The 26,576-nt window shown below is 36.3% G+C and overlaps 2 protein-coding genes across 5 annotated transcripts in view; one reads left to right on the top strand and one right to left on the bottom strand.

The window, feature by feature from the left end:
- Nucleotides 1-15,558: 15,558 nt before the first annotated feature.
- Nucleotides 15,559-17,004, bottom strand: LOC107651833 (collagen alpha-1(III) chain-like). Its single transcript, XM_056821057.1, has 4 exons — nucleotides 16,992-17,004; nucleotides 16,806-16,893; nucleotides 16,321-16,755; nucleotides 15,559-15,834 (listed from the first exon to the last, which is right to left on the bottom strand). Exons 1-4 carry the CDS (start codon nucleotides 17,002-17,004, stop codon nucleotides 15,822-15,824), a joined length of 549 nt encoding a protein of 182 aa, XP_056677035.1. The 3' UTR covers nucleotides 15,559-15,821.
- DEK (DEK proto-oncogene) overlaps nucleotides 15,892-26,576 on the top strand; it is a 35,707-nt gene continuing 25,022 nt past the window's right edge. For 2 of the 4 annotated variants that reach the window (XM_007487892.3, XM_056823486.1), the window contains exons 1-6: nucleotides 15,892-16,322; nucleotides 16,994-17,144; nucleotides 21,953-22,054; nucleotides 22,568-22,677; nucleotides 24,170-24,264; nucleotides 25,780-25,900. In XM_007487892.3, the coding sequence (XP_007487954.1) occupies nucleotides 17,003-17,144; nucleotides 21,953-22,054; nucleotides 22,568-22,677; nucleotides 24,170-24,264; nucleotides 25,780-25,900 (570 nt within the window). In that variant the 5' untranslated portion in view covers nucleotides 15,892-16,322; nucleotides 16,994-17,002. Of the gene's footprint in view, nucleotides 16,323-16,455; nucleotides 16,594-16,648; nucleotides 16,774-16,993; nucleotides 17,145-21,952; nucleotides 22,055-22,567; nucleotides 22,678-24,169; nucleotides 24,265-25,779; nucleotides 25,901-26,576 lie in introns of those variants that run through there. The other 2 variants (XM_001376169.5, XM_016431755.2) reach the window with 2 other exon arrangements.

Here is a 26,576-nt window from a genome sequence, read left to right as displayed (position 1 = left end):
CATACAATAAAAAGCTCATGAAGGAAATAAAGTGGAAGATGGCATGCTTTGATCTGCTTCAGACTCCCACAGTTCTTTCTTTGCATTCCTATATTTATTAAATGCCAAGGCTTTGTACTAGGCACTAGAACTACAAAAACAAAACAAAAATAAGAGCCCTTGTCCTCAAGGAACTTAGTCGAATAGGGGAGGCACAACAATACCCAAACAGGAAAATTAAAATAATGTGAGGGAAGGAGAACACTAATAACTGAAGAAATCAAAACAGGTCTCACACAGAAAATAATTCTAATGAATTGTGTGTATTGAAGGAAATCAGGGACTCAGAGAGGTAAAGGTGAGTAGAAATAGCATTCCAGGCATAAACAACAGCCACCTGAGGCAATCACTTATGAGGAAAAGCAAGTTAGACAGTTTGACTAGAAAAAGAGTGTGTGGGGTGAAATCACATAAAAATCTATCTAGGAAGATAGATGGGAATCCCGATTTTGAAAGGCCTTACATGCTAACCAGAAGAACCAACATTTTATCCTAGAGGCAATGGGGAGCACTGAAGCCTTTTAAGCAGAGTAATGTGTTGGTTTTATCTGTATTTTTAGGAATGTCAGTTTTACTTCTGTGTGGAAGATGAATTTTATAGAGTGGGGACTAGAGGAAAGGGGGCCACTAAGGGGCTGATATAATATGTTTAGGCTACAGATCTTGGGGGTATAAGCTAATTTATAAATGGAAAAAAAGCAGAGATCGAGATAAAGATGAGTTGAATATGTAGGTTGATCAGAGTCAATCTTATAGAGGTGATAACTGAACACATGGAAGCTGAAGAATGGAGGGTAGAAAGAAGACAAGAGAATCTAGTACCAAATCTTTGACTACTCCTGTCCAATAAGAGTGGGATATGAACAAAAATTCAGCAAAGCAGAATGAGATAGAAATGGAAAGAGAGAAAGCAGTTTTAGAAGACAGTCAATTTAAGGGTGTCATTTGCTTGCTTGTTTGTTTTTTAAGGCTAAGGAAGCACTAGGTATGTTTGTGGACAACAAGGAAGGAGTTAGTAGATAGAGATTGAAAGATAGTGAAAGATCTGATATATGAGAAGAGGACAGCTAAACGGCAAAGTAGATAGAGCTCTAGGTCTAGAATCAAGAAGACCAGACTTAAAATACTCTCTTGGACTCTGTCTGACCTGGGTAAGTCACTTAAACCTGTTTGATTTAGTTCCTTCACCAGTAAAATGAGCTGGAGAAGGAAATGGCAAAGCATTCAAGTATCAAGAAAACCCCAACTGGGATCATGAAGAGTTGAACATAATTGAAATGACTGAATTATAACATAAGAAGGAAGCTCCAGAGAAAGATAGGAAGAGATGAGATCAAGGAAACAAAAAGGGTTGATTGTGTGAGCAAGAAATGGTATCTCTTCTTTTGAATCTGGAGAAAAGGAGGAGAATAAAAAGGATAATACTGAGGAGGTCCAATGGGCAGAAATAGGCAGAAGATGTATGACATCAATTTTCTAATAATAATAATTATTATTATCCAGTCATTAACTCATTAATGAATTGGCTTCAGAGATGGCTTTCTTACCTGAGAATTGGCTGGGAGTAGAACTTTGTCAAATTAAGCTAGAGTCCAGATACATTTTGATCAGGAGAGAGTAGAAATATATGTACATAAGCCTTGAAAATTTAAGTGTAGCTTGAGGTGATCAGGAGAACTCTGGTTAGTTGGATGAGTCCCCAGTCAGCTTGTAGGTTCTTCTATCACACCTGCTACACTTAGATTGTATGGGGAGAAATACTTTAAAGGGTCTCTGAGGTGATATTTCAGGATCTTATAAAGTATAAACTGGGAAAAGATGTTAAGAAAAAAGGCAGGAAAGCATTAGAAACAGACTCTACTTCACCGTTTTGCTTTGAACCAGACCTGCTGTTATTGATCAAGCTTTACACATGACATGTTCCCAAGCAATTATATTTTTATATGGGACTACTTAGTCCTGGGAAGTCACAGAAATTAAAGGCAAGGCAAAGCATGATCATTTAAAGAATTAGATAATTTGTGTTTATTTTTAAATGTTTACTTCTATAACTTAGTACAATATAGATGGAAAATTTCTATAGTCAATCGGCACAGTGCTAGGACAATGGTTCCCATTTGGTGCATCATACCACCCTGGCATATCTTTTTTATAAAAATTAATTTCATGGGGTCAGCTAGGTGGCTCAGTGGATTGAGAGCCAGGCCTACTGATGGGAAGTCCTGGGTTCAAATCTGACCCCAGACACTTCCCAGCTGTGTGACTCTAAACAAGTCATTTGACCCCCTGCCTATCCTTTACTATTCTTCTGCCTTGGAACCAAAACACAGAATTGATTCTAAGCTGGAAGGTGAGGGTTTTTTAAATTAATTTTATTTATTTCATTAAATATTCCCCAATTGCCTGTAACTTATATTTAATAAATTTTTTTTTAAACCCTTACCTTCCATCTTGGAGTCAATACTGTGTATTGGCTAGGCAGAAGTGTGGTAAGGGCTAGGCAATGGGGGTCAAATGACTTGCCCAGGGTCACACAGCTGGGAAGTGTCTGAGGCTACATTTGAACCTAGGACCTCCTGTCTCTAGGCCTGACTCTCAATCCACTGAGCTACCCAGCTGCCCCCTATTTAATAATTTTTTTTAAATTCTGAGTTTCAAATTCTTTCCCCTCCTCCTATCTCTCCCCCACTTTGAAAAGGCAAGCACTTTGATTTACATTTTACATGAGAGAGTAGGCAAAACATATTTCTACATTAATCATGTTGCAAAAGAAAACATAAAACAATAAAAATAAATGAAGTTTTTTAAAAGTACGCTTCAGTATACACTCAGTGTTTATATCAATTCCCTCTCTGGAGCTGGATAGCATTTTTCTTTAGAAGTCCTTTGGAATTATCTTAGGTTACTGTATTGATCAGAGTAGCTAAGTATTTCACAGTTGATCATCCTTACATTATTGTTATTGTATGCAATGCTCTCCTAGTTTGGCTCACTTCACTTTACATGAGTTCATGTAAGTCTTTCCAGGTTTTTCTAAAATCATCCTGCTCATCATTTCTTATAGTGCAATAGTATTCCATCACAATCAGATTTTGTAACTTGTTTAGCCATTCCCCAAATTGAAAGACATTTCATCAATTTCTAATTATTTGCCAACTCAAAAAAAGGTGCTATAAATATTTTTGTAAAAACAGGTCCTTTTCCCTTTTATTTGATCTCTTTGGGGTACAGACTTACTAATGGTATTGCTGGGTCAAAGAGTTTGCACAGTTTTATAGCCCTTTGAGCATAATTTCAAAATTGTTCTCCCACACAATTAGATTAGTTCACAACTCCACCAAAGTGCATTAGTAGCCCAATTTTTTCCACATTTCATCTAGCATTTATCACTTCTTTTTCTGTTATGTTAAATCATTACTAACCATTGCCCCTACAAAAGGCTTACCTAATCCCTTAGCCTATGTCATTTTCCCTATAAAGTATATACCCCAAATCATTAAACTTTGTCACTGGTCAGCAAGAGGATGTCTGCGCACCTGTCTGTCTGTCAGTTCATCCCTCCTGTAATCCCAGAATAACTTTTCTCACCCTGGTTTGTTGACCCACGAATAATTTGTCAAATAAGATTCGACAAAAACAGAGAATATTTTTGTTTATCTAGTGAAGAATTCATATCGTTTCCCAAGTGAGCTAACAGATTCATTTAGTGAGTCACTCTCTCCCTACTCGAAACCTCACCTCCAACAAAGACCTACTGTATAATCTTTATGACTCGGTAGTATCCTAGGTAGGGTCTCAATCAATATTCTACTTATTACTTAATTGTATCCAAATCTTTGTGACTCAATTTGGGGTTTTCTTGGCAAAGATATTGGAATGTTTTGCCATTTCCTTTTCCAGCTTATTTTCAAGATAAAGAAACTGAGGCAACAGGATGAAGTGACTTGCCCAGCATCATACAACTTGTAAGTATCTGAGGCCAGATAACTCAATAAAATGAGTCTTTTCTGACTTCAGGCCAGCCCTCTGTTTACTATGACACCTCATTGCCCCTAGTGTTCTACTATTACATTGCTTTTTCAGTGTCTTCTCTTCTACTCCTTATTTTTAGCCAGCTTCTTCTTTCTCAATAGTAATCTAGGCTGCTTGTCTTGAGTAAAATGGACCTTGGAGACATTAAATTATCTCTCCCAAACCCATGAATCTACTTATTCAGGCCACACCTTCCACTGAATCTTTTCATTGTTGTACATTACTGCTCTCTCCACCTCTTGTTTATGATAAAACAATGAAAAAAGTTATCTAGATGTATAAAAATATTCACAGATATAAAAGAATGTTCATTTTAATGTTTATTTGTAATAGCAAGAAACCTGAGAGAATCTAGACATCCAGTTATTAAAGAATGACTAAATATGATGTATGAATGTTATAGAATATTAAATCACATAAAATAAGAAATATTGATGTTGGGAAATATGTAAAAAACCCATATAAAATACAACTTGAGATCAGTAAAATAAGAACTATGAAATACATAAAAACAAAGTCCTAATTCTTGATTTATTGTGACACAAATGATCCTAAGGTCTCAAAAGCTATGCCAATAAGCACTGGAAGATTCCACCATAATGGAAAGGTTTCCATTAAGTTCCTGGCAACTAACTGAGTATGTTCCCAATAACAGACTCCTTTCTAAGGCTCTGATTAGCAAAAAACTGAGAGGCTCACCAACAATAGGCTGGCTACTTGGAGATTAATTCTTTGGCCATGGCAACCCAAGAAACAAAGCAAAACACGAAATGGTCTTCAGACCTCTGAGGCCCTTTTGCTTTTTCAGTAGTGGTGGCCGAGTTAATAGTCAAAAAGAGAGAAGGTCCCGTTCATTAAGAATGAATCAGTCGTTAGACAATTTATAAAGTTTAACTAAAGTATTGGTACTCCAAATACAATCTTTATCCAGTGACCAATGAGGGTTTATATTACCAGAAGAACTTAATTGTGTCACACACATTTACAACAGCTATACATAAGTAAAAAGAAAGCCAAGAGAAGGAAAACTTTGGACAGGTTTAGAAGAGTAGACAAAGCAAACTATTTCACGTTTCTTAGTTGTATGTTAAATTTTTAAATCTGGCTTTGTTAAATTCTAAGGGCTTTCATAAAATTTAATTTCATGTTTTGTATATTAAATAATTATTTGTCTTGATGGTATTTATTAAGTACATAATGAAATTTTTAATGAAAAAATATTTGGAGGAGTCAAATCATAGTTTGTTTTGGAAACAGCTGCCACAGGCCAGTTCAACCAATTTTTAATGAAAATTTAATGGTTTGGAGCTGGAAATACCTTTTGTCACATAATATCCCATTTCAGTGATAGAAATATGTTACTAATCATCTATTATTAGTGGAAGCATTTTCTTTTTCATATGTCACCTAAATCACTCCTGAATAGCATGGAGGCCTAAGAAAATAACCCCTTTCCACTGCAAACCACTCTATTTTTCAATTAACAAAGGGTAAGGATGTTTTTTCTCTCTTTCTCATTCGATGATTCAAAGCTATATAGAATGTAAAATTCTATAATTTATTATTGTTTATTGTTTTTTTAAAATACTTGATGGGGTAGAACAAAATACAGTCTTGAAGGTTATCTTCAGACAATGCATCTCACACAATATTAAAATGATAGACTATGGAAGAAGTTATTTTAAAGATATAACTTTCTGAGTGCTGACATCTATCTAGCAAGTTGCAAAACAGGGATACAGTTAATCTGAGGTGTTCATTATTGTCATGGAAGATGATATATGCCAAATTGAAAGAAAAGGATTTCCTCTTGACCTCATGGTTCTTTAAAGGCATCTATTCGCACATGCCCAACAATGATACGAAACTTCCTCCCAAAAATCCAAAGCAATGAAAAGAAGCAAAATGCTTTGGGAATTCTGACATGCAAAAGAGAATTTGTGGCTAAGAAAGGGCTCCTGGTTAGGATTTCAAATGACAGAGAAACTTTTTGACTATAGCTCTCCCAAATGAATTGGTGAGGGAGGAGGGAGGACCCCGGAGGGTAAGAGACACTGAGAAATGTCAGCTAATATAGCAAAATTAATTGAAAGGAAAGGTGGTCGGGGTTGATGTTTCACTGACTACCTCTTCTCCCCCACCACCCTGAAGAAAGGAAAGAGGGAAGGAAGGATGGAAGGAAGGAAGTGGCGTAGATACCGCTATCAGGAGAATTATGGTAATAGGAAATGCTAGAGCCATAACACCAGGAAGCCAATAGGGGAAAGACTGGATCTTGCACTCCTCCCCTCTACCCTACTTCCTGTTCCCTTTTCAACTGTCTTGAAGTTCACAGAAATGGTAAGTTTGGAGGTTTCCTCTAATAACTAACTCCCACAATCAAATCTTTTAACTAAGAGGTCTTTTATTCTTTTGGGTAGAGGAGGTAGGGAGAGGGTAGGGGTAAGAGGAAAATGGGGTCTCCCTATATTTTCTAAGTTATCTCTGTTGATTGAAGAGTTCAATATATATTCAAATCCAGGAAATAATGTTATCTGTCCCTAAGGGGAGATGGTGAAAGCAAAGGCTGACAGGTTTCTTCTGAGCTAAACCCAAAAGTCTTCTCAGCACTCAGTCATATAGATAATCAATGACCAAAGAGAGAGATGTTCTTCCACCTTCTCTTTCCAACAGTCAGAGAAGGAAGTGAAGTTCAGGCAGCAGGGTTTCCCTAACAGAACAGAAGGGAACAGTTGTTCCCTTCAAGATTCTATTGGAACTCTGTCTCCATCTCAGTTGATTGGCATTTTACCAAGTTCCAAGCCTCTTGCTTTTCTGCAGATCCATTTTGTCACTTCTCAAAATCCTCGTTAACCGAAGGAAGGAAAGGAAGGGAAGAAGGAAGGAAGGAAAGAAAAGAGGGAGGGAGGAAAGAAGGGAGGGAGAGAAGAAGGAAGGAGGAAAGGAAGGAAGAAAAAAAATAAACAGCAAAACTTAGTGACTGTTCCTGACGGGATTATTCCACACTCATTATCTAACACTTTCTCTGTAGAGACGGGGTTTGTTCCAAACCATTCTAAAACTGGTCATTGGACTCGGTTGAGTTCTGTTGTATCTTAAAGCTATCTTTATTTACATGATTGCAGTCAGAGCACTTGACATTCACACACAGTACTCTTGCTGAACTCAGAGGGGTTGAAGAGATCAGTCACCTGCTAATACCTTTCCTTCTTCTAAGAGGTTTCCTACCTCTGAATCCATACCCTGGAGAGAAAGATTCAGCCCTGACGGAGTATGGCCCCTAAAGAGAGAAGTCAAACTCTTTTTTCCTTCTCACTCTTTGGCTTTTTATATCTTGAGCCTGGAGACCCAGGGAAAACTACTAAAAGCTCAGGATTGGCTCATTTCTAGTGTCTCCTTAAAAAGGGGCAAAAAGAGGTTCTCATGTAAAACATAGATCAGATATGACACCTATTTATTGCCTCTGCTCAAAAGAAGCATAAATGTTCATTGAAAGAGATTCAAACCAGCAGCAGCAATCTTTTACTACAGTTACCTTTCTCCCAGGAGAGTGATAATTAAAATATCAAAATATAAAACATTTTGTAGTACTGCTAAACTAGCATTTTACTTTCACCTCAGCTCAGCACTGTCCAAACAAATCCCTCCAGGTTCAGTTTCTGGTAAGCTAAGCCAGTCACCTTCTTACTCATTGTCATCTTTTCTAAGAAGTACTAGTTGCTGAAGGCTCCTCCTGAAATATAGTCAGCATGGTCTAAGGACCCAGGAACTCCCATGTTCTCAGACTCACAAGCTTTCCTCTAAGGCTGTAGAGGTCCATTTCAGGATTATCACTTAGTTACCTATACTGGAGAAAGAAACACAAAGGTGAAAAGGTAGCTGGGAGGTGGGGGTGCAGGAGAAAAAAAAGCAGGGAGAGAAAAAAGAAGGAGGAAGAGAGAGAGAAAAGGACAGAGAGGGGGAGGGAACAAGAAGTGAGGGGAAAAAAGAAAAAAAGAGTGCTCCAGAGGTCAGGGTCACTGCCTTTAAGGTCCTGAGTGAACACTCCTCCTGAATTAATGACCAATCCTCTCTGACTCAGCTTTGAGTCACTTCAGTCATTACTGGGTAGAAGACAAGGTTTCACTCAGTTTGCTGCATCATCTCAGAATAACATACTGAGTCACTTTTCTCTGAAAGTGGCCAGGGTTCCTCATATTTTTTGTGTCTTAAGGTTCAATAATACTCTATTACATTCATATACTATGATCTGCCCATCCAATCCATGAACACTTACTTTGTTTATAGATTTTTGCTATTATAAATGGAGTTACTATGAATATTCAAGCTTGTTTGGATCATTTAGTCATTGACTTTCTAGGAATATATTTATAGTAGTGACATAACTATGTGAAAAGGTTACAATCAATTTAACAACAACAGCTCCAAATTATTTTTAGAAACACTGGAACAATTCTTAGCCCCATCAACAATATATTAGTGTGCCTACATCTTTAATTGTACCACAAAGCAGTGGTTATAAAAACAATATGGTACTGGCTAAAAGATAGAAGTGGATCAATGGACTAGACATCAGCAAGCTCATGTTTGATAAACCCAAAGATCCCAGCTTTGGGGACAAGAACACACTATTTGACAAAAACTGCTGGGAAAATTGGAAAGCAGTATGGGAGTGATGGGAGTGATTAGATTTAGATCAACATCTTACACCCTATACCAAGATAAATTCAAAATGGGTAAATAACTCAAATATAAAGAGGGAAATTACAAGTAAATTAGGTGAACATAGAATAGTATACCTGTAATCTATGTGAAAGGAAGGAATTTAAGACCAAGCAAGAGATAGAGAGCATTACAAAATGTAAAATGAATAATTCTGATTACATTAAATTAAAAGGCTTTGGTACAAACAAAACCAATGCAATCAAAATTAGAAGGGAAGCAACATACTGGGGAAAAAATTTATGATAAAAAGTTCTGACAAAGGTCTAATTTCTCAAGTTTATAAGGAACTAAGTTAATTGTACACGAAAGGTTACAATCAATTTAGCAACAATAGCTCCAAATTATTTTCAGAAATACTGGAACAATTCATAGCCCCCTCCAACAATATATTAGTGTACCTACATCTTACAGGGTTTTGATGGATCTGAAATAGTATCTCAGAGTTATTTAAATTTTCATTTCTTTTATTAGTGAAGTGGAGCATTTTTCATTGTAAGAGTTTATGGAATGTTTTTAGCATTTCTCTTGTTAATCATATTTTTATGCTTTTGTTTCAGAAAAATGTCTATCTCTAACCTAGAACAAGTAGGAAAAGGAAATGCGGATTTGAAATACATCTGATATCAGGATGGAGATGGGAAAGAATAGGAATCTCTTCTTGACATAAGATTGTCAAATAATCTTTGTAAAATACAAAAGACAAATGCTAGAGGACTGACTATCTCTTTTATCTACTTGTCATATGAAACTGAAGGCTACAATATTCTGACTTTACTGAAATGAAAACAAATGCCAGATATCTAATGACCATTGTAGACATTATGTGCAGTTTCAGATTTAGGTGAAATTACATCTGCATATTATAGATGATATTTCTTCAGGAAAAATATACACTATACTGCACCTCCAATAAAGCACAAATGTACCAGTTCCCTTTGCATAATTCATCTTTGTTACCCCCTTTCTCCTATCCTCTTTTCCCAGAGTTTTAAGAAGTTTTATAGATGATTTATTTTTGCTGCAGTCATTTCCCCAGACACACACACACACATATACAAAGGACCTTCCCTTGTAATAAAACAAGGGGTAAGCAAAATAAACTGACTTACTGACCTTATCTCACAGTGGTTATCACATTCTCTCTTTCTACCAAAAGCTAAGAGTTGTGTTCTTCCAGGTATTGAGATTGGTCTTTACAATTAATCTGGGTTTGGCAGCTTTGAAGGATTTAAGAGCTTTTACCAACCATGTGTCCAGAAGGCCTTCAATGAAGCATTTTAGAGAGATATAAGATGTAAAGACATACTTTTTTAGCCATGGCAACTATGTGGATGTGTTTTGCCTGATTATGTTTTTTGTTATAAGGGGGGTTTATCTCTTTATCTTTTTTTAATTGGAGTGGAGAAAGGGAAGGGGGGAGGCTTAGAGTCTGAATTGTGATGCCAAAAAAAAAGCCATTTAACTAACTTATTTTTAAATGTTCAGAAAAGAAGGAAGAATAGACAAACAGGGAAGTTTTGAAAGTAAAATATATAATGTGTCATATACTTTTAAAAAATTAATCAGTATGAAGTGGAAATTCAGATCATATAGACCCCTCTTTTTCTGCTCTGCTATGTATATGCAAATACTCTTATTTGGTATTTTACGTTCAGAAATTTAAAAAAAAGTTTAAAAACATTTGGCTGCCTTTTGTTGTTTTCGTTTATATTGTGGTCCTTATTGTTCTTCTTAGGGATCTTCTCATATTTCTCTGAATTCCTCATATTTGTTATTTCTTAATGTTGAAACAGTATTATATTACATTTATATAATGAGATTTGTTTAGCTATTCCTCAGTAGTGGATACCCATTGTATATGTGATATATATATATATATATATATATAAATCCATATGTATATATCTACGCATGTGTATATCTATAGCTTTTCTTTCATCTCCTTAATAGTATATGTCTAGTAATGGTATGAATGAGTCAAAGGTTATGAAGTTTACTTCCAAATTGTCTTCCTGAGCAGTGACACCAGTTCAGGGTTTTACCAACAGGGTATAAATGTTCCTTTCTTCCCTTAGCCCTTCCAGCATCAACTAGGTTCAATCACTCAACATCTTTGACAATTTCATAGTTATGAAGTTATGTCTTAGAGTTTTTGTTATATTTGTTTTGTTTTAAATTTAAAGTTCTCTTAATAGTAGTGATGTGCAATATTTTTTTTAAATTGTAATTTTGATTTTATCAATTCATAGAGTTTGCAGTTTAACAGTTCAAATTAACACCTCTTCTGGAACTTAGGGACTTAGAGCATTTTCTAGGTACTGAGAAGGTGAGCCATCCACGTCACAAAGCTGGGCCGTAGTAGAGGTCTGACATGATCCCAGGTCTTTCTGATTCCAAGGCTAGCCCAATTCTACTACATCATAATTCTTCTCAGCATTTTTTCATATAGTTGTTAATACTTTGCATTTTTCTCCCTTTGAAATACTGGTTATAATAGTTATAGCATTATAAATATATTTATTTTTTACTATTTAATATTATATCATTGTCTTATTATATCACAACAAAATATCTTTTCCCCTAATTCATAGCTTCTCTTATTTGGCTCCAAATTTGTTCGTGTAATAGCTTTTTTAACCTCTATTAAATTTTTAAAAAAATATTTAGATTGCTTATCTATTTGGAATTTATTATGATATATTGTATTAGACTGGTCTAAATTAATTTTATGCCAAACTTCTCGCTTTCCCAGCAGTTAAGTGTCAAAGTGATAAAGTACTGGACTTGAAGTCATAAAGTGACCCTTAGATGCTTACTATCTCTGTGACCCTGGGCAAGTCATTTAATCTCTTTTTTGTCTCAATTTCCTCATCTATATAATGGTAATAATAATTGTACCCACTCTGAAGTATTGTTGTAAGGATTAAATTAGATATATTTGTAAAGCACCTAGCATAGTACTTGGCACATGGTAGGCACTTAATGAATGTTCATTCTCTTCCCATTTCCCTTCTTATATTTTTTTGAACACTCAACTACTATGTTTGTTTGTTTTTAATCTTGCTTATCTACTCTGCTGTACCAAATAGTCTTTTGTTGTACAACTTGACCTTTTGTTCCTCCAAATTAATTTTATTATTTTAATAATTTGATGAGCACTAGACTTATAGATTAATTTAGATAGAATTGTCATTTTTATTATGATGGCACAGACCAACTGAGAACATTAAATTCTTCTCCAATGGGTTAGGTTTTCCTTTCCATAAACAATGATTTGTGGTTATATTTAAGTCTTAAATGGTCATCTTAGTCATTTAACTTGGTCATCTTGCTCAGTTAACTTTTATGCATTTTGTAATTTTTTTGAATGGAATTTCTTTTAACATTTCCTAGAGCAGTTAGGATTAGTTAGAGCAATTAGCTAGAATGTTGGGTCTGGAATCAGGAGATCTAAGTTTAATTCCAGCCTCAGACATTTCCTAGCCGTGTGACTCCAGCCAAATCATTAAACTTCTATCTGTCTCATCTTTCTTCATGTGAGATAATGGCATCTACTTCCCAAGGTTGAAAGAATATTTTTCAAGTGCTTTGGAAACCTTATAGTGCTATATAAATGCTGGCTATTATTATTTCCTCCTTGTTTTTGTTAGTAATCTATACTCAATCTCTAAGCATTTATTAAGTGCCTCATATAAGCATGGTGCTTGTACTGGACACCAGGGATACAAATACAAAATAGTTACTTTTACTGGATGATACAACAGACTCACAGATAAGGAAAGAAAACATAAATACCAAATAAATACAGGGTGGAAATGAAATGCAGACTAACTGGGGGAATCAGGAATGGCCTCTTAAAAGAATAGCACTTGAACTGAACAATGGTGTTGGTGTTAGAAGAATTGAAGAGGGAGTGTTGCAGACATGGAGGCAGACATACCTAGAGCAGAAAATAAGCCAGTTAGGCTAAAGAGTAGAATACATGGGAAAGTGATGTGTATAGCCTAGAAAGTGAAGCCAGTGTCTGATTGTGAAGGGATTTAAATGCTAATGAGGAGGTTGTGTATTATACTAAAGACCATGGGAAGCCACACAAGCTTCTACTTTACTTGACTGGCATCCTTTTCTTCAATGATTATCCAGGATTATCTAAATCAACTTTCATGTCTTCTGAGGTCTAATATCTAAGACAGGAATAATTCTGCCTCCGTTTGATCAATGTTTAGTCTTTTTATTTCTTTCTTATTGCCAAAGTGAACAGTTTTAAAAATAGGAAAAAATGTAATCATCTTTCATTTTACCCCTAAAATCATATGGGAATATTTTCAATGTTTATCAATTGTAAATAATACTAGTTCCTTATGTTTTGATATATTCTTTTCATCATAATAAAGTACACTTCTATACCTATAATTTTTAAGGTTTTTTAAAAACAAATGAATACTGCATTTTGTCAAAGGCTTTTTCTTTAACTATTAAAATGATTGTGAAACTGCACAGTTATAAAGATAACAGACAGTTGGTTTTGGTGGCAGAGAGGTAGCACAGTAGATAGAGCATTAGATCTGGAATCAGGAGGAGCTGGGTTGAAATCTAACTTCAGACTTCTTAACTGTTTGACCCTGGACAAATCACTTAATCCTACTTGTTGTAAACCTTAAAATTTCTTAGGCTTATAAATGTTGGAAATTTCACCATTGGGAAATTTCATACTTGAAAAATTTCCTACTGATAGTCTATTGGAATGTGAACCCCCCCTTGGCATGGGAGGGTCCTTCTCCTCCCTACTTAAGATTACTTTAGGACAGAAACCTTTTGCTGAACAATGGAAAGGGCTTTGACCTATGCTTAAGCATAGAACAGGAAGTTCTTTGAGTCATGATTGATTTTAGAATTGATACAATAGAGATATTTGGAATGACAGGACCAGGTCTTGGAACTTACAATCTCCACCCTACTCAGTCCTAACAGGATTTAGGAAGGGCTGCAGCATAGATCAAAATTTAATTATTTGAGAATATGACCTTCAACAGACATGTGCAAAGGGGCAGATCTCTGGGCGGTCCTGGGTTAAGCTAGAGCCACCATTGGCACAGGGAAGACATGGACAGTGATTGGTAGATGTGAGAACTGAGGGGAGGGAACTGAGATGGTTTCCTTAAAGATAGCGGGGTCTGAGGAGTAGGAGGTGGGAGAGGTTTTGCTCTGAGAGGTTGTGCTCTGAGAAGCTTGCTCTGAAGGAAGCTGGAGGTGGAGGCCTCTGAGACTGTTTCTCCATTTTGGTCACGTGAGTGATAGAGACTGATCTCTTTTCTTTGCCTCAGCTATCTAAGGGCTTGGTCCTTTTGGCCCAGCCTAAACAGAGGGGGTATTTAAGCCCTATTCCCTTCTCTGCCCTTTGTCTCTCTCTCTCTCTCTCTCTCTCTCTCTCTCTCTCTCTCTCTCTCTCTCTCTCTCTGTCTCTCTCTCTAATACCTTTCTTCCTCCTGTTTGTAATTAAAAACTCCATAAAAGGTTGACTGCTGACTTGAGTTTTCATTTAGGAATTACATAGCTGAATTCCTTGGCGACCTTAAATTAATATATATCAGTCTTTTAAAGTGATTTCCTTGTCACATTGTCTAGCCCTTACTGCTCTTCTGTCTTATAACCAATACTCTAAGACAGAAAGTAAGGATTATTATTATTTCTTTTTAAAGAAAAGAAAGTTAGCTTTGGTATTAGTAAGATCCAAGTTCAAGTCTCACCTCTGATACATACTTAACTTTGCTAGGGACGAATGTTCCTTGGAGCAGTTATAGATCTTCACTGACTTGAGTAATACAGTTCTGCTTAAATGATTAGAAAGACTTCAATTCCAGTCTCCATTTAGATACTGTATGACTGTTTCCTCATCTGTAAAATGGAGATAAGAAAAGCAGCCACCTCTCATGGTTGCTGTGAAGTTGAAATACAACAGATAACCCTTATATACAATGTGCCAAGTACTTTACAATTACTACCTCATTTTTATCCTCAAGATGATCTTGGAAAGTAGGTGCTTTTGTCATCTCCATTTTACAAATGAGAAAACTGAGGCAAACAACAGTTAAATGACTTGCCCAGGATTGAATAGTGTCTGAAGTCATATTTGATCCAAGGTCTTCTTGACTCTAGAACCAGTGTTCTTTATTTCATCACCTAGCTTTGCAAAGGCTTAAATAACAATACAAATGCTATTATTGATAATAATCTCTCTTGAAATTCCCTATTCACATAGAATCACATGGTCACAAAAATTTCATAAGAATAATTAAATTAATTGCTTTCTTAATGTTGAACCATTTTTGCATACTTTTGGTAAATACAATCTGGTCATAGTTAAGTACCGGATATATTGTTTTCATCTTTTTTTCTGGAATTTTATTTAAAGTTTTTGCTTCCATACTCAGTGGTATGAGGAACTTTTCTCATGGCTCTTCCATTCTTCTAGTGTTTCTTTTTTTTAAACCTTTACTGATACTAAGTATCAGTTCCAAGGCAGAAGAGCAGTAAGGACTATGCAAAGGGGATAAAGTGCTTTGTCCAGGGCCATACAAGTAAGAAGCATCAGAGGCCACATTCGAACCCAGGACTTCCTTCCTTGGCCTGGCTCTCAATCCACTGAGTCACTTAGCTGCTCCTTGCCTATTGACTGAATGAGGCAAAAGAGGGAAAATCAAAGATGACAGTTTTTAAAAGCAGTTATTGGCAGACATTCCATCAACAGAAACTAGAAGTCAGTTTTTAGGGGGAAATCATGTTTATTTTTGAACTTGAAGTGCCAGTAGGAAATCTAAGGGGATGTTATTTTAGCACAAAACTGAAGAGTTTGAAAATCTGGGAATAGCTTGGGGTAGGAATATTGATTTGGGATTCACCTGTATCGGTGATCATTGAATTATTGGGAAAAACAAGCTAGAGTACTGGTCCTCCGACGCCTGGACCTCAGATGCCCCCGGCTTCACTCAGTGGGCACAGTCCAACCAGGTTAGTGTGTAGACGCATCAGCAGCTCGACCTACCAGGGAGAAGATAACAGGAATTCTGCCCAGACCCGCGCACGCGCCCCTGCGGCCTACTCTCCTACTCGCTTTTAGGGCGCGCGCCGCTCGGGTCCATAACCAGGATCAACAACCTAACTGGCCCCGCAACCTCCTTCCAGTCAGATCTGCCATCCTCCAGCAGTTCCGCGCGGTCCCCACCTCTGCACGCGAAGGCCAGCACCCCGCTCCGCCCTCAGCCCCCACCCACTCCAAGCACTAGCGGCGTAGGCCCACCCCCGCGCCTTGCCACCTTCTAAAGCGGGCCGCTGATTGGCCACCGCATTCCCGCTTCCTTCCCGAACCGCCATTTTGAAAATCTGGTGGCTTCTTCGGAGAGAGGCTGACCTGAAGCGTCACGCGCGAAAAAGGCAAAAAGGGTCCTCGGCCGTTCCCTACCAACCGGTCTTAAGAACCTTCCCCTCTCCTCACGAGCCAGGCGGGCCCGGGCATCCCCGACCTACCGGTGAGGGGGCGCGCGAGCGGCGGGAAGGGAGGGATAGCGGCTGGAAGTCTCGGAGGCGGCGCCGTGCCCGGCCGAGAAAGGGGGAGGGTGGGCGGCCGTTAGGACTGCGGGACCGGGAGGCGCCGCCATGAAAGTGAAACCGCCGCTGACGCCGCTGGGCCCGGGCGGCCTGCCGAAGCAGAGGCGCTCCAGAGCTGCCGCACCTCCGGCCCGGGCCCCGCCACACGTTGGCGGTTGATGCCGCTGACAGCAGCGTGGGGGTAGAGCTGCGGTGGGTGCACGGGCCGGGCCCTGCGCTCCATCACCGCCCCCCGCTAGGGGGCGGGCTATCCCCTGGGGATCCCCTGGATCTCCTTTCCCGCCTCGGGGGGAAAAAAAAATTAGGTGACCGTCCCGGGGGACTGGAAGGGCTTCTCCTGGTGCTCTGCAGCCCCTCAGTCCCCGTGATCAGGTGGAGATTTGGGAGGGAGGCGTTTGGGATACCGCGGTGGGGGGCGGGGAGAGGTTGGTATGATGTCCCCATCCTTGCCGTCCCAGGGGAGGGGGACCTTGGCCCTCGGCCGTGGGAACCCTCAGCACCCTGAGTAGTTGTAAAGGGCGGACACCAGAAGTGGATTCTTTGAAGGTGGCCAGAGATCTCTTTGCTCTCCTAAATCCCTCCTCCTCTGCAGGTTGTTAGCATGTCTTCATCACTTCCCACCCCAGAGGGGGAGGATCTTCCTTCCCAGCCCGCATCTAAAAGAGACCCTGAGGTTCCTGACAAGGAAGAGAGTGAAGAAGAGGAGGAGGAGGAAGATGAGGAGGAGGAGGAGGAAGAAAAAGGTGGGAGAGTATTTATGGTAAAAGATATCTGCAGGCCACATTGCCTTAGGAAGCTTGTATAGTCATTGTACCATATAGTCATTGAGGTCAGAGAACTTGAAGTATAAATGAAATGTGGGAAGTTACTTTCTTCACTCTATGCAGCAGTCCAGAATTAGCAATATTAGTGCGTTTTTCATTCCTCTTGGATGAATACCGAATTTATTTTTTTGGTAGCAAATGACACTGCCGTCATTTAATTGAATAAAAATAAAAAATGCATCGGAATTGTTGTAGATTTCTTTCCTAGTTCTCTTAACTTAGTGTATGTATCCAGGGACTATCAAAAACTTGTTTTAGTTGAATTAAATAAAAGGAAACATGTATCAAGTTGTTATTAATTCCTTCCCAGTTCTGTTTTTCAACTTAGTGTATCCATGGACTCCCTAAAACTTGCTTTAATTTTATCTTTAATTTTTATGAAGGCTGATTACCATTTGGGATTGTTGTGGGTAAGTTAGAGAGAGATAAATGATAGAAAGATGTTTTCCTAGTGCACAATTTAATAAAACAAGAGGCAGCAGCCTGTTTCTTCTAAAAGCTTGGGAAAGGGGAACTGCTTGTATTTTCATGGCATCTAGAAAAAGAATATGTAGAAAAATTCTTCTCTATTATCATTGTATTTGGGATTTTATACCTGATGAACTTAAGTAGAGGTCCCCCACAAAAGAGTCCCATAATCATATGATGAAAGTTACCTGTTTTCATTCCTCTTCAGGCACAAGCTTCAAGGATTTAGAAATTCAAATTTGAATTGGGTAGTATACTATATAATTTGATTTTTCTGAATGGATATTTTCAGGAACCAATCAAATCAGTTTTAATCAATAAACATTGAGTATCAAGTTTGTGCCAGGAACTCAGTGAGGTGTTGAGGATACAAAGAGGCCAAAAAAAAAAGTCACCAACCTCAAGCAGCATACAATCTAATCATAGAAACAATATACAAACATATATGCAAAGCAAGCTATAGGATAAATAGAAATAATTGACAGAAGGCATTGAAATTAAGAGGGGAAAAAATTCTAGATCTGTGTCCTGCCTCCTATACCTACCTTTAGATCTCTAACTTCAGGCTCTGTCTTTTGGATTTCTTAGTCAAATTAGTCTACAGAGAAGTGGTTCCTTTAATGTAATATTTAAAGTACTATTGGGCGATCAAGGCATCCATCTTATAAAAGCTATGGATGACAACAAAGCTGTCACTAAGAGTTTAAAGATTCTCCATGAATTAGCAATTGATTTGAAGTTAGAAGATCTTTGGTTCAAATCCCACCTTTGCTACTTATTTCCTGTGTAACTTTGACCAATTCACTAGTTTTGTCATCTGTTAAACAAGGTCATTGGGACTAGTTAATTTATATGATCTCTTCCACCTTTAAGTCCTGTTAATCCAGTAGACATCCCTTCTTATAAAGTTTTGCCTTTTGGAACAGGTGACAGAAGCAGGCTATAGAATTGAGTAATGGTAATGTTAAACTGTGATTTGAGGTACAGATTTTGGACAGTTTTCTTCAGTTATTCAGAAGTCCAAACATTTTTTTTTTAATTTTAATTAAATTTTTAAATGTTTTTCAATGGTTACATGATTCATGTTGTCTCCATCCCCTCTTCCTCCCCCCCCTTCCCAGAGCTGATGGGCAGTTTCACTAGGTTATACGTGTGTTATCACTTGATACCTATTTCCATATTATTCATTTTTGTAATGGAATAATAGAAGTCCAAACATTCTAAAGAACTTTGTCATTGTCATGATTACCTTTTTGGTTTACTTGGCATGCACCCTGCAGTCCAATAGGAGATGGGAAGAAATTTGACGTTTCTCATACTGTTTCAACCACTGAATTTTAAGCCCAAATATTTTTAAAGTATTCTCTCAAGGTGAGACTAAGCCAAAAAGGAAATATTTCACATTAGATGGTGTTTCTATCCATTTGAGAGGCATTTTTTGTTTCATTTAGACAACTAACAAATGAATTGATTTTTGTATTTTCCTAAGTTCAGTCCAAATAGCATGACTTATGGGGGGGGGGGGTTGTGTGTTCCCATAATATGAACATATTTATATTTTTAAGTGGCAGAACCACTTGAGCCTGACCAAAGCCTTATTTTGACATGAATAAATATAATATTAGTACTAGAGAAAGACCAATGGAGCATTTTTGCCCTTAAATATGCTTTTTAGGGCAAGGATCTGGCACTTTTGGGGGAAAAAAAAGGTTAATTGTCTCTACCATACAGAAGTGAAAAAAGAGACTTGATTTGTTTTGATAGATTTAAGAAAAAGACTGAAATAAATGTCTGACTTTTTCAGTTTAGAACAAGGCAGTAAATATAACAGATGCTTAAAAATATAATAGTAATAGCTATTGATTTACGTGGTATCTACTATTTGTCAGGCATGTGCTTTACAAATGTCAACTCATTTGATCTTTACCAGTCTTCTTTCAGAAATACGTAGTATTATCTGTTATCCCCATTTTACATTTGAAGAAACTATGTGAGGCTGGATTTCAATTCAGGCCTTCCTGACTACAAGCCCAGGGTTCTACCCATAGTGCCACCTAGCTGCCTCTATATACTTTAGTGTTCTAAATTGTACCCAGTTAAAAGAAGGGATAGAAGGGGGAGAGTCAGAGAACATAATAAAAGATGAATGAGTCATAATTTTCTTTGAGCTGAAAAGGATATTAGATCAACTAGTTTTAATTCATTTAAGAAGAAGCTAGAAAAGTTAAGGGAGTCCAAGGTTACATAGGTAGCAGATACTCAATTATACCATGTTTTTGTTGGTCTAGACTGTGAACATTATGATTAAGCTTGTTTTGAGCACAGAGGGAATTTCAGATCCCTTTGCTGTATGTGATTGCATCTTCCAAAAAGAACCTCTCAGAAGTGAGGTTGAATAAGGATCTCATTTAGCCATGCTTGTTCCCATCATCAGAAGTCAGGTGAAACCACAAAAAGCTGTCTGGGTCTTTCTCAACAATAACTCCAATTCATTTGAGCAGCTTCTCACTAATGTAATTGAAGCTGTCAAACTAGATTCAGAAGTGGTTATTCATCTGCAGATCCTAGATGGAAAGCAGATGATGATGTTAAACCTTCATTGTACTAAACAGTGTCCATTTCCCCAAGTTTAACCCTATTTTTGTTTAAGCTATATTAGTATGCTTCTTATCCTTGAGTCTGAGCACTTCATATGAATTGGGATGGCCATAGCAGTTCTCCAGAATTGTTACTTTTCTGGGTTGTATTTGCATCTACCTGAGCGATATTATCTAAAGACCAGATGAATTAAAACCACCCTTCAGCCTAGAAATTTTCTGTCCTACTTGTAGAGTAATTATGAGTATTGGAAATGTTTGAAGGCAATCATACTGAAAGTTGGGGCCTTTTAAATTTTATTACTCTTACACAAGTGATACAAAAAGTGAACTAATTAAGCATTGAGATTCAGGAATCAAATAGATAGGAATCTTTACCTAGTGAAATATAAAGTCCTGGTTGGTGATAGGCTTGGGTCAAGGTTGTTTGCAATTAATTCTATATGGCTATACCAGGCATTCTTAACCAGGGGTCTGTGACCTTGTGAATATTCTGGTAACTTTCAATATAATTGGTTTCTTTTATAATCATTTGTGTTTGATTCTACATATATTTGAAAGGATGATCCTGAGAAGGGTTCCTTAGGTTTCACTAGACTGGCAGAAATCCAGGAATTTAAGAATCTTTACACTGTCTAGCTAAAATTAATTTTAAAAAATCACTTATTAAGTGTCTGCCATGTGTTAGGAGCCCTAGGTTGTTTCCATCCTTAAGAATTTTGTCTCATAGTATTTTTAAACATGTGTTCAGAATAATTCTGATCTATCTCAGCAGTTCTCAAAAACTTGTTGACTACTTTTGCAAAGCAGAATGCTGTTTAAGCCTTCTTTAGTGTTGAGTGATTAACACAACTGACATTATCTCTGCATATAGTAGTGTCAACGTGGAAATCTAGAAGTCCCCAGTTTATTTAGTTGGAAGGTAGAAACCCCAGGTTTTGACCTTGTCACAGGAGAGTTTTCTCCCTGAGGGGGAAGGTCTTACTTCACTGGTCTCAGGCTAACAATAGACAATCCACTTCAGGTGGGGACTAGGGACTTCTAGATTTCCACATTGACAGTAGGTACTAAGTATTTGGTGGATTAAGATGAGATACTGTATAGGCAGAATCATATTGTAAATAATACTACATCAGACCAAAATATTTTAGTTAGCTATAAAAATAAGCATATGCTAAAGTCTTAAAAAAATGGGACATTGAATCTAATGACATTCAAATAGTAACCTCCCCCAAAATTGATATATCCTGACCTGTTTCTGTTTTGTTTTGTTTTCATAGGATTCTGTTTACTAGAGACAGATGGGTGTATTCTCAAATTCATCATAGGGTGGCAGCAGGAAATAGGGATGGCCAGTAAGGGAATGGAATCTCACCACTAATTCATATTAATGTAGTGGAACATTTTTGGGTCCAAATAGAATTAAAAAAAAATTTTCCCCTACTAGATATTTTCCTGATGTTTTCATAAGACTATATAGAGGCCTAAGTTTGAAGCCAGATGAGCAAGAAATAAGCAGTATTTTACATATAGCAGCCACTTATATTAGAAATAATAGAGGAGGTCAAGTTTGATCACCTTCAGTCAATATGAAGGAATTTTGGTAAAGATCAGCCTTTAAGATTTTTGCTGTTTAAGAAAATTAAATTGTTTTTCTTTCAGAAAAAAGTCTCATTGTAGAAGGTAAGAGAGAGAAGAAGAAAGTAGAGAGATTGACAATGCAAGTCTCTTCTCTACAAAGGGAGCCATTTACAATTGCCCAAGGCAAGTATATCTTTCTTTTCATTCTGGACTAGTGATTTCATGTGCCAGGCATGGATACTATGGAACTTCCTCTGATCAGATTAACAATTAGAATTGTTTGATTCACTAATTAGTTAAATGATTTGCCCCTTGGCCCATATTTATAGTTTTATATTCAGGACTTAAACCAAGTTCTTCATGACTCACGAGTCAGCCCCAAATGTTCTATATATGTAACACACTGCCTCTTTCCCTACTTTCACATTGTAGTGAAATCTTGTGGTGGCCAAGTAGTGTTTTTATTTTTAAGGAATATAATTTTGCTTTTAATGATAATTTCTGAAATTTGTAATCTCATTCCTTCCTACAAATTAGAAGAAAATAGAAACTACTTAAATTGTCTTTATTAACTGGACATTTTATTTAAAATTTTGTTTGAAGTTTTATGTGAAGTACTATATAACTTTAAAATTAAATTTACAATTATAACAGAGGAAAGACTTCTTTCATCATTTAACTTTATTCTTTTTACAGGAAAGGGACAGAAACTTTGTGAAATTGAAAGAATACACTTCTTTCTAAGTAAGAAGAAAACTGATGAACTTAGAAATCTTCATAAGCTGCTTTACAACAGGCCAGGCACAGTAAGGATTATTTTAGACTTCTGATATTTAGCATTTTTTTTAAAAGTATTTTAGAGATAATTTCAAAGCTAACAGGTACTTAGCTCAGTGCTTTGTATTTGGTAGATAGCATCACAGAATCTCCATATGGGAAGGGACCTTAGAATTTAACTATTCCAATTTATAATCTCTTTTGCAGCATCTTCATTCTATTCTTAAAGACCTTCATTAGGATTCCTTTGGTTATATCTAATTGTTATAAACTTTTTCGTTATATCAATCCTAAGTCTGCCTTTTTGCAACTTTGCTCCTGCTTCAGCTCTCTGAAATTAAGCCAAATAAATCTAATCATTTTTAAATTTGATAGCATTTTAAATATTTGAATTACACTTATCACATGCCCCCTAAATTTTCACTTCTTTGAGCTAAATATTCTTAATCCCTATTCCCAGTCCATGATGTCTTTCTGGTATTTTTACCATCTTGTCTCCAAGATACACTCCAGTTTGTTAATCTTTCCTAAAATTTTATCTTGAAAACTGAACATAGTACTTTAAATGTTAATATGCAGTAAATATTTGTTGATTTGGATTACAGATTTTTAAAACTGGAAGAGACCTTTAAGATTATCTAGTCTAACTCCCTCATTTTACAGATGATAAGACCCATTGGTCTTATCTGAACATGAGTTTTACCTGGTTAACACGATTCTAATTGAAAAGTAAAACATTCATCTCTTATGACTCCTAGTCCAATATTATTTCCTTTGCACCATTCTACTTATATTTAGCTCAGACATAGTTGTAGCTTAAATTTTATGGGCATTGGCCAATAAGCTAAAGCTCAATTTATGTTCTATAACTCCAGGCAAAGTATATTTGATTAGTGATTTTAAGATTTTATTAATAGAAGCTTGTTAACGCCTTTTGGCAAGTCATTGTGTTTTGACATCAATACTGACATATTTTGCATAAAATTTTTTAAAAGTAAATTAAAAGATATTAGCTTTACCAAAAAATTCTCTATAAGATTCCATTAAATAAACTTTTGTGCAGTGTTTTGTGCATTCCTTCAGACCTTTTACCTATTTTGTAAAATGATGTACAGTTTGAGATGCAGTCATAATTCCCACCCCCATTAATGTTCAGGTAATGCCTTTGCTTTGAGTTATATGTGTAACCATGAAGTAGAAAAGGAGTCTTGGAATGTTATAATATAATTGGTTGAGATGTGTTTGAGAACCAATAAGGGAGAGGGGTGGGGGGGGGGGTATTGAATAAAATTAAAGAATTGATTTTTCTAAGGATTTGGGCAACAATTTGACATTGTATAGCTTTTAATTTAAAATGATGATTCCTTTACAGTTTTCAAATATTAGCAGCAAATAAAGATCTGAGTGAACATCTGAAAGCTTATGTGAATAAAAGGCGTTAAGTGTTAACAATTTCTCCCCTACTTATAGAAAGTGTATGTTGGTAGTAATAATATTAACTAATGAGAGAAATATTTTTAGGTAGCATCTCTGAAGAAGAATGTGGGTCAGTTCAGTGGCTTTCCATTTGAAAAAGGAAGTGACCAATACAAAAAAAAGGAAGAAATGTTGAAAAAGTAAGTTATATCTATAAGTATACAGTGTTTATAAATATACAGATGATTTGAATAGTGTACTTATAGCTTCAAAAAACTTTTTTACATTGTACCTAAAAGGTTTTATCTAAATACAGTCATGACATAATTTCACAGTTATTAGTCTATAGTGTCTATAATAGCAATTTCACTAAGCTGAACAGAAAAAAAAAAGTACAAAACCATTCTCTAAATGAGGTGATATTCTTAGGTTGTTAATAGCTCACATATCATATTAGCATTTCAGGATTTCAAAGCACTTTCCTCAGGACAATTCTTGAGGTAGTTCATCTTTTCAGCACTTTATAAATATGATACCTTATCTATAAAAATAAAATTACTTGCCTACCTAAGTATTAGATTGGAGTCTCCTCTGACTTCAAAGTTCAGTGCTTTTAATACTAAACTATTATTACCTCCTATGAATTTTAGTTTTTGTTTTTCTTGGTGGTTTTATATTAATGTTATCATGGAACAGTATTCTTCACAATATAGTGAGCATAGGACAATGTGTTATTAAAAAAAATTTCAGATTTCCTTTAGGAAAGATGTTTTTAAAATGTTATAGTTGATTTAAAAATGCTAAGGTTGAAAACAATTATTTCTTCAAATTGTTTATATTGTATATATGTATATACATAGTGTATATAATTATATATATATATTGATTGGAACATTGAAGGAGAAGAAATGTTAAATTGTAGTAAGAATATTAACTTCAAATTTCCTGGTTTTAAGCATTCATAATTTATTACAAAAGATTGTCTAATTCATTTAAAGCCTAGATATGCTTATGCTTATACCTCAAAAAAAAACTGTGATTTTGTTAGTATGGGTATCCTTTATATTAGAACACAACCTGCTTATATCGTAGCATAAGCTAATATGCTAGGTTTTTTGTTTGTTTTAAATCCCCTGGTTCTCAGACTTCTGTGGATGAATCTGTTTGAATTTAACGAATCTTAAGATAGCAATCTGGAAAACTGGAAAACCCATGTAGTTTAAAAGTATTTGCCAATCTTAGTATAGTCTTCAGGACTAAGGCCATTGTGCCATTTAGGAGGCATTGGAGTAAAACTTCATAGGGAAATGGGTGGAGGGAGGAGCCTATCTTTATACACATGCACACACATGTGTGCATAAATGTGTGTGTGCACACACATTTGCTTTGAAACAATAAATGCTACTTTTGACCCTGAACTTTTGGTTATCTTCATTACTTTTTTTATTTTGATGACTTTCAAAAAGTCTTAGGACACAGAAGTTTTTACTGCCTACATGCTTATAAGTATACAGGTTTTATGTTTTTTCCCCTTGCCTCAGCTTCATCTATTGGATCTTGACTTTAAATTATACTCCCCATTCCACCAAAAAAGAGACAACAATGCAGGAAACTTGTATTATGCTGTTTTATTTATTTGTCTGTGGTAGGAATCTTTTAGAATATTAATTTATAGATCTGTTTAAACTCTATTACTTCTTTTTCCTTTGTTTTAGATTTAGGAATGCCATGTTAAAGAGCATCTGTGAAGTTCTCGATTTAGAGAGATCAGGAATAAATAGTGAATTGGTAACCAGGATCTTGAATTTTTTGATGCATCCAAAACCTTCTGGCAAGGTGAAAAGTTTTTTTTTTTTAATTTTTCAAATGGTTTCAATATTGAAAATATCTTATTAGTAGATTACTATTCTATAATTAATTGAATAATCTTTTGAATTAAAATAACACTAGCACTGATAGAATAATAATAATACCTGTATTATGAAGAGCTTATGTTCACCTGAACAGAAAGTATGGGGATAATTTTACATTTTTTAAAATGTTAAATAATATCATGCAGAAAGGATAGACTGTGTAATAATTTAGGGGTTGAGTGGAAAAGAATTTGGACTGAGTTTAGGAAAGTAACCTAATCTGTGCTGTTGGGGAAGACTTTGAGTCACAGATGCTATATTAAAGGGTAGGCTTTGAATTCTTAAAGAAGTCATTGAAGAAGGTCCCACATAGTCTGCTTCCTGGTAGCCACTAAAATTTAGCCTCTTACCTTTTTCAACTGGCCTCCTTAGGAGAACAGAAAACTCCTCTGTAGAGGAAAGATCATGGATCATTCCTTTTCCCCTCTATTCTCATCCCCTTAAAAGAAATTAAGTTAGTTTTCCTTCAATTCAAGATAAGTAAGCCTCATATAATTTCAGAGTTAGCTCTGTCCCCCATAAAATATGCTTACCTACTTAATAACACCTGAAATTCCTGAAGAAAAAAAAAAGTCCTTTTATTTTTTTAATAGGGATGA

Source organism: Monodelphis domestica, chromosome 3 (genome assembly GCF_027887165.1).
Source record: "Monodelphis domestica isolate mMonDom1 chromosome 3, mMonDom1.pri, whole genome shotgun sequence".
NCBI classification, from domain to species: Eukaryota; Metazoa; Chordata; class Mammalia; order Didelphimorphia; family Didelphidae; genus Monodelphis; species Monodelphis domestica.
The sequence above is the reverse complement of the archived record's forward strand: the minus strand, read 5'-3'. Positions and strand labels throughout refer to the sequence as shown.